The sequence below is a fragment of the Petaurus breviceps genome, unplaced genomic scaffold (assembly GCF_028583685.1).
Source record: "Petaurus breviceps papuanus isolate PSGF00001 unplaced genomic scaffold, PetGlider_PUasm1.0 90845, whole genome shotgun sequence".
Classification (NCBI taxonomy): Eukaryota; Metazoa; Chordata; class Mammalia; order Diprotodontia; family Petauridae; genus Petaurus; species Petaurus breviceps.
In genome coordinates, this window is record NW_027187359.1 from 840,195 (window position 1) to 848,217 (window position 8,023).

General features: G+C 44.7%; 1 protein-coding gene across 1 annotated transcript in view; it reads right to left on the reverse strand.

Annotated features, from left to right (window-relative positions):
- Window positions 1-6,438: 6,438 nt before the first annotated feature.
- Window positions 6,439-8,023, reverse strand: part of LOC138148977 (WAP four-disulfide core domain protein 12-like) — a 2,078-nt gene continuing 493 nt past the window's right edge. The window contains exons 2-4 of the mRNA XM_069071803.1: window positions 6,893-7,051; window positions 6,664-6,791; window positions 6,439-6,495 (exon numbers count right to left, since the gene is read on the reverse strand). Coding sequence (XP_068927904.1) covers window positions 6,439-6,495; window positions 6,664-6,791; window positions 6,893-7,051 — 344 coding nt within the window. The remainder of the gene's footprint in view (window positions 6,496-6,663; window positions 6,792-6,892; window positions 7,052-8,023) is intronic.

The window sequence follows — 8,023 nt, forward strand, 5'->3', positions numbered from 1 at the left end:
AAGGAATTTCCCCCCCACTTCTGTGCTTTGTGCAGGGGGAAGAATGCCCAAGTAACACCCATTCTCCAGGCTCCAGCGTCAGTCCAGAAGACCATAACAAGGACGGAGAGCTAGGGTCAAACATACAATGGACAATGCATCTGTCTACGGATCACGGCATTTCACAATTAACTCCTGACTTGCTCAGGTGTTAGTTTTTTTTTTTCTTTTTCTTTCTTCAGATGGAACATAACTAGTTCAGTAGGAAAGCATCAGATCTGAAGTTAGAAAACCTGGTCTTCACTCTGACTCCATTACTTCCAAGTTATATGGCTTGGAGTGAGTTATTTCCCTTTTCTAGCTTTCAGTTTTCATCATCTTTAAAGAGAGAGGGCTAGGGGCAGCTAGGTGGCACAGTGAATAGAGCACGGCCCTGGAGTCAAGGAGGATCTGAGTTCAAATTTGGCCTTAGACACTTAACAATTACTAGCTGTGTGACCTTGGGCAAGTCACATAACCCCAATTGCCCTGCCTTCCCCCCTCCTAAAAGACAAAAAAAAAAAAGAAGGCTGTGTTAGATGATCTCTGGAGTCCTTTCTAGCTCTGTCTATAATCTATGATCCCACTATCATCTTTGTGCAGCTCTGCCCCAGTTAAACCCAATTCACACACAAGTCAAGATGTCACCCTGATGATGTCATCAATCTTTGTCAAGAATGAAGGATGAACAATAATAATAAAAACAGCAGCAGAGGTAGCAGCAGCAACAACAATGAAATGGGGGCAGCTGGGATGGGGAAGCTGGATGCTCAGTTAAGTGAGTATTAGTGGATGAGCCTCGGCCCCGGGGAAGTAAGTGGGAGTGGGCCATTCAGAGCTCTGTGAGTAGGGAGAGCTTGGCTTGGTCCTCATTCATTATTTCTTCTTTTTGCCATTCCTCCTAGTTTCTACCAGGCTCTCTAGCTTCTGCCCTGGAAACCTGGCATCTTTAATGATGAGACTCCTAGCTCCACCTGGACCTACCAGCCCAGAGGCTACTGTGATGCTTCCTCCTCTACCCTCTTTCCTTTTTTGTTTTTTACTAAGGTTTTATTGATGTGTCTTGTTTTGACTTTACAAACATTTACAGGTCACTGCCACTTTCTGAGAGGTCTCGTAACATAACAATTCTGTAAAACTAATAATACAGTTATTTCACCTATTACATAAAGAAGTGTCCTCAACATTCCATATCCATACTGCCTCTTTCCCCCCATCTCTGCTTGAAAAATAATCAGATCAACACACCCCATTTCTGGAAAAGACATGGCAGCCAATTGTCGTAAATCTGCGATCCTCATCCCAGTGACCTCGAAATCCAAAACACCCCCCAGGCCACTGCTCACCCTTAAGGGTTGTCTTACGCTAGGAACTTTCTTTTTGCATCTGCGACCCCAGCACTTAGTTGCAGTGACTGGAACATAACGAATTATTTTATTTAATTCATTCACTCGCTCATTCAATCACTCATTCATGTGTTCAGTAAGTCTTTGTTAAGCACCTACTCTGTGGAAACCTGAAAGATGTCATTGAAGAAGTGAAGGATGTCTGGGAGGGGACTGAGCCCCTGAATGCTGTGCTCCATCCTGGCTTCCTAGGAAGCGGGCTGCTGTCATTCATGACTGAGCACTTCTTTACCACTCACTTCAGAACAGAATGTGTGAACCCCAGAATCCAAGGATTCATTCATATATCTAGTTAAATTAGGACCACTTATGAAAGTAATTCAAATGAGGGATTTTTTTTTGGAGGGGGGAGGGCAGGGCAGTTGGGGTTAAGTGACTTTCCCAAGGACACACAGCTATTAAGTGTTAAGTGTCTGAGGCCGGAATTGACCTCAGGTCCTCCTGACTCCAGGACTGGTGCTCTATTCACTGTGCCACCTAGCTGCTCTAAATGAGGGGTTTCTATGTGAGTTCTAGGAGCCTGGATCAGTTCTTCCTACCTTGTCAGCTCCTACCTTTGGTGACAAAGACCTCAAACACTTGCTAGTTATGTAACTCTGGGCAAATAACTTAACCTTTGTCTGCTTCACTCTCCTTATCTATACAATAAGCATAAGAAGAGCACCTACCTCCCAGGGCTGTTGTAAAGGTCAGATTGAGATAATACAGTTATCTCTTCCACATTACAACTTTCCCCACTGCAATTTCCATATATCTCAGGTTGGCATAAGAAATTAAGTGGGGGGGATGGCTAGGTGGCACAGTGAATAGAGCACCGGCCCTGGAGTCAAGAGGACCTGAGTTCAAATCTGGCCTCAGACACTTAACACTTATTAGCCGTGTGACTTTGGGCAAGTCACTTAACCCCAATTACCCTGCCTTCCCCCTTCCAAAAAGCAAAAAAAAAAAAAAATAATTAATTAAGTGGGAATTTGCGGGGGGAGTTTTGTGGAAGCCAAAGATGACATAGAGCCTATGACCAAATACTTAAATCTTACAATATAGTACTGTAAATACCCCATAAAAGAAAAAGAAAAATTCAGACTTCTTCTCTGGTATGAAGGGGGAGCCAAAAACTTTTATGCAGATTTTCCAGATCACAGGGGGCGCCGTGCCCCTAACTCCCTCGATGGAGAAGGGATAACTGTGACTGTAAAGTGAGTGATTCGCACAGTGCCTGGTACCTCGTAAGCACTATATAAAAGTTAGCTATTATTATTATAGCATTTTTAAACCTTCAAGCAATATATAAATGCTAGCTATCATCATCACCCTCATTTCAAGGTCTGTACTAGGAGAGGGAAAAAGAGAAAGCCCATACACAAGACTACTGTTTCCAAATGAGATTTATTAAAGGTTGTTTTACAGTCCACCAAGGCCTCAGAAGGCTAGCGACAGCAGGATGAGGTGGTGGAATAATAGGTCCCAAGATAACTTCCCAGCTTTCAAGTCCCCCATCTGATAAGTGTTGGAGTGCTCTGCATTTCCAGTGGTTCTGTGATGGTATTTGGTAGGGAGCAAGGTCCTAGATCAACATGTATGTTCCTATTACTGCTGCTTCCAGAGCTAAGATTTGGGACAGCTGAATTCCCAAATTATTTAAAGGAGATGTCAATCATGAGAAGATTCTCCCATTGACTTAGGGTAAAATAAAAAAGGGGATGCAGAAGATCTTAGCTATGACCCCAGGTTTTATGGGGCCATTTGTGCCCAGGTGGACGCTTATCCACGAAGTTATAACTGGGAAGATTTCCTTGGCTGGTTTTAGGGGCTAAAGCTAAAGAAAGCAAGAAGAAATTAAAACTGTACACATATATGCAGTGTCTGCATGAATGCACATGCATTATATATGTATGAATATGTATTCATATATACATGCATATGCATATGTGTATTCATGTCTGGGAATATGTATATACATAAATGTATGTGAGTATATATTTTACATGTGTATTATAGTAATCAATTAATATGGGCATGAGTCTTTCCAGGGAATTCTGCCTCTAAATTGCCTGACCTTGGCCTTGGGTTGTTTTTTCCAATGAGGAGCAAAGCCCTAGGCTGGAGGTGCTTATAGCTTCCCCTGCCCCCCCCCCCCAGGATCAATTATGTGAATGCTAACTCATATTCTGTGAGGGACAGGGGAATAAACTTCCCAGACACAAAGATCCTAACACAGAGAGAAAGGCCTCAATTATCAATATTAATTGGTTGCTATCATATATACACATAAATGTGTGGGTACATTCATGTCTCCTCTGGCAAGCAATATTCATTCATTCATATTCACAAGAGGAAGGATGGCAATTGCAGGTAGAAAATCCTAGTAGGCAAATATATCTTCATGCCTGTCATAAGCCAAGGTAGAAAAACCACAAACTAGGCACCATGAAATGAATCTCAGTGGTCACAGTTCAGTGGCCCAGGTAACATCAGGCCAATTGATAGCAGTTGCCCATCCCTACCCCAGAAGGCCAGTGTTTTATATTGCACCAAAGCTTGAGGGAAAGGTTACCCCAACAGAACATAGGGCCTTTAAATCCCCAGAAGTTATTGGTGACAGGCCCTGGATATGAGAGATGCTCCCCTTCTTCCTGGAGGGAGTCCTAATGGCAAAGAACATTGTCTTCCTGGAATCTGGGTCTCCTGGGTCCAACAACTTCAATGCCAGGGCAGAAATCAGTCTAAGGAGAGAAAACCAGAAAACCAGGCTTTGAAGTTCTAAACTATGCCTCCTCTCCCCCACTTCCAATCTAGTCCTGGTTGTCTATCCAGAACAAAGAAGGAGGGACAGGACATCCTGAGATCATGAGTTCCAACATTAAATGTATAAGAAAAAGGTATCAAACTGTATCTAGTCCTAGGTAAAGAGAAATTAGTTATAGAAGATATGAGTTCTCTTGCAGGGTCTTAGGATGAGCAGATCCTACAAATAGCTTTACAGCATGCAAAACTGAATCCACCACCCCTTTCTTTCTTTCAACCAAAGCAACTGCACTGTCAATCAGTGATGACAATTTAATCAATTAAAATAATAGTTGACTCATAGATTCTGATTGACAGCTTGCTGTTTGTTCATTTCAGTTGTATTCGACTTTTTGTGACCCCATTTGGGGTTTTCTTGACAAAGATCCTGGAGTGTTTGCCATTTTCTTCTCCAACTCATTTTGCAGATGAGGAAGCTGAGGCAGACAGGGTTAAGTGACTTGCCCAGGGTTATACAGCTAGTAAGTATCTGAGGCCAGAATGGAACTAAGGGAGATTCCTGGAGCTCTATCCACTGTGCCACCTAACTGCCCAATTGACAATTTAGCCAGCCAATGTAGTTTCATCCTGTGTTGTCTGGCTACATGTCAACAGGCAGCCAGGTGATGCAGTGGATAGAAGGTTTGACTTGGAATCAAGAGAACCTGAGTTCAAATCCAGCCTCTGACACTTAGTTTCCTCAACTATAAAATGGAGATAATAATAGTATCTACCTCACAGGGTTGTTGTGAAGATCAAACAAAATAATATCTGTGAAGCACTTAGCATAGTACATATAGTGGGTATTTAATGAATGCTTATTTCTCTCCCTCCTAGATCAGAAGAGGAAGGTCCAAGGTAGAAGCCAAAGTACCAGGAAGATAAACCACTGCTGGGGAAACACTGGGCACTGAGGAATTCTCAGAAGGCTACTTAGTTTGTTATAAGTTTCAAAGGATTTAACACTAGAAGGAATCTTCACAATAATTTAGTCCAATTCCCTCCCTTTCAGGGGGAAAAAATGATTCCGGAAACGTGAAGTACCTAAGGAAGGTCATTCAGGTAGCAAGTGCCAGAACTGGGATCTGAACCTAGATCTTCTGGCTCCAGATCCCCTGCTCATTCCATGAGCCAACATCACTTCCCATTAGCACCTTGGAATGAACTGTGGGAAGGACGTCTCTGAATGGAGTATTGGCCTAACCATGGCTCAAGAATGGTGGCTTTGCTTGGGATGAGGGCCCCAGCATCTGCCCACTCATGGAAGATGCTAAGAGAAAGCTCCTTAGGCAGAGAATGAGGGGAAAGGAAATCTAGGTCAAGGCTCCTGTGTGGGTGTGAGGGCCAAGGATATTGGACAATGGGAACAGCTGAATGCTGTTAGTTTGGGAGAGGGTACGCTGATTTGACGTAGATTCCATACCTTCTGAGGACATGTAGATGTCGCCCTGCATTCCCTTATAGAACTTCCAGGGAGCCTAACACTTCCTCTACCTCTCACAGTGACTATTACACTGACCCTGGAGTTTAAGCATTTCCCTGGCTTTGAGAAAAATGGAGAGGGAGGAAACTTCTCCAAAGGACATTTCTTACTGTGGCCAGGGATCTTGCCCCAGCTCCCAATCCCAGCTGGAATCCCTGTTCCCTCTTTCTACTTTACTAAGCAGGCTCAGGTCCAGGCCCAAAGGGCTCTAGAACTCTGGCTCATCTCCTTGAGTCTCCTTCCCGTCTTGGCCTCCCCAGCCTCATTTCTAATGCTTTTGACCTCTCTTCTTTTCCTCTCTGAGATTGGTTTGTCCTCTCCTGTGGTCTCTCCAGCCTCACTCTCTGGTGTCTCTGTGCCCTTTTCCTCCTTGCCCATAAACTCTGATCCAGCCAAAGTTTCCTCATTTCAGGCTTTAGTCCTCTAAGGGTTCACACATTAAAAACCACAGTGATAAAATCACAATCTATCTGCTTTGCTGAACACTGCTCAGCACTATGGCAGTCACTGGTTTCAGCATGAATAGAACAGAAGGAAGCTAAGGCAAAGTAGTCAACTCCCAGCTGTCTTGGATCCTGGAGAAAATGTGAGGATGGGAACTAGCCTTGTGCTTCTATCCACGGCCAGGGCCAGGGCACCTGCCTGGAAGTCTAGGCCCTGGCTGAAAGTGATCTATACGGTGTGTCCCATATTCCATCCCTGAGTCAGAGCACCAGTCACATCAGGAATGATTCCCAGGGCTAGAACTCAGACTGCAAAGTCTCTCATGGACAGTCCTATTTCCCGGGATGACTGGTTTGGTGACTGGAGGTGGAAGGGGCAGAGGGAGGAGGTATAGGAGAGAGAGAAACAGAGACAGGGGGAAAATAGAGACACAGAGAGAAAGAGAAAAATTGTGCCCTCTCTTTGGGATTCCAGCTCCGAGGTTAGGAAAAAAGGGATGGATAAAGGAAGAAGAGGAAAGAAGGGGACTGGAGCTGTGCAGACCTTCCCACACATGCTCTCACAGCACTTCATGGTGCTCAGACAGAGCCCATCATCTTCACACTGGTTTGGGGTCAGACAGAGGTTTGTCATAGGTACTGCTGTGACTGGTGGGACTCCAAAGAAGCCCTGGCTGCATCCAGCCCTTCCTGGGAGAGGCCTCCCCAACCAGAGATGCTTCTAGTCCCCCCTCCCTTCAGGCCCTGGACTTCCTTACCTGTGTTGTTAGTCTTCTTGGGGTGCACACACTTGAAGCCACAGCGATAGTTGCAACATTTCTGCTTCCTGGAGCAATCTTTATCACTCAGGCACTCACTGGGCTCTCCCTGAATACAGTGGAAGGGGTCTTTGGGGCAGCTCCCTGCTTCTTGGGTCCCTAGAGAAGAAGACCAAAGGTGTGAGGGCAGGGTCTAGGCCTGAGCTCCCACCCATGCTGATGGCCAGGGAGCCAGGACTTTCACACCTGGACTGGTCTCCAGAAATCTAGACTTCTCTATTTATTAGCTCTGTGACTATGGGCCAGTCATTTCCCGACTCTGGATTTCAGTATCCTCTTCTAGGACACAATAGGAACTCAAACATTTCTACAATCCCTCCCAACTTGGAATTCTATGATTCTAAGGGCAGAAAGAAAGGTCTTGGAAGTGAGGTGTGGGGTTGGGGAATGAAGGAAACCTTGGTGATCAACTCTAAGGAGAAAGGATCACAAAATCGAACATTTAGAGCTCTAAGGGACCTCAGAGATTATTTTCCACATGAGGATCCCGAGGCCCAAAGATGATAAGCAACTCCTCCAAGATCACTCCAAGTCCTGAGCAGCAGTGATGGGATTCAGACTCAGGCTGTTTAATTCCAAAGCCAGCCCTCTCTTTAATAGCACAGGAGGGGAAAAGTAAGCCTTTCAGCAGATGGCAGACAGAGGGAGAGACACAGGCAGGGAAAGAATGACTAGGGAGGGGTGTAATAATAACTCAATTTCTATAACACTTTCAACTTAATAAATAGCTTTGCCCACATTGATCATGTGAGATGCAGAATGAAAGCATGCCATCCCATCTTGTAGATGAGGAAACAGAGATTCAGGGAGGTTAAGAGCCTTACTGAAGGAAGGAATGGATCCAGGCTTCCTGACTCAAAGAACAAATTACCTTGCATTGTGTCATGCTGCCTCCCAGAGAAAAAACACAGAAAGAGACAATGGCAAGAGTACCAGGGAATAATAAGAGAACCAAGGTATGAGAGAGGGAGAATAAGATAGAGAATGATGATGACTGGGATAGATTGATGAAAGGAATGAGCAAGAGAGCAAAAAAGAGATAGGAAGGAAAGAAGGAGAGAAGGAAGGACA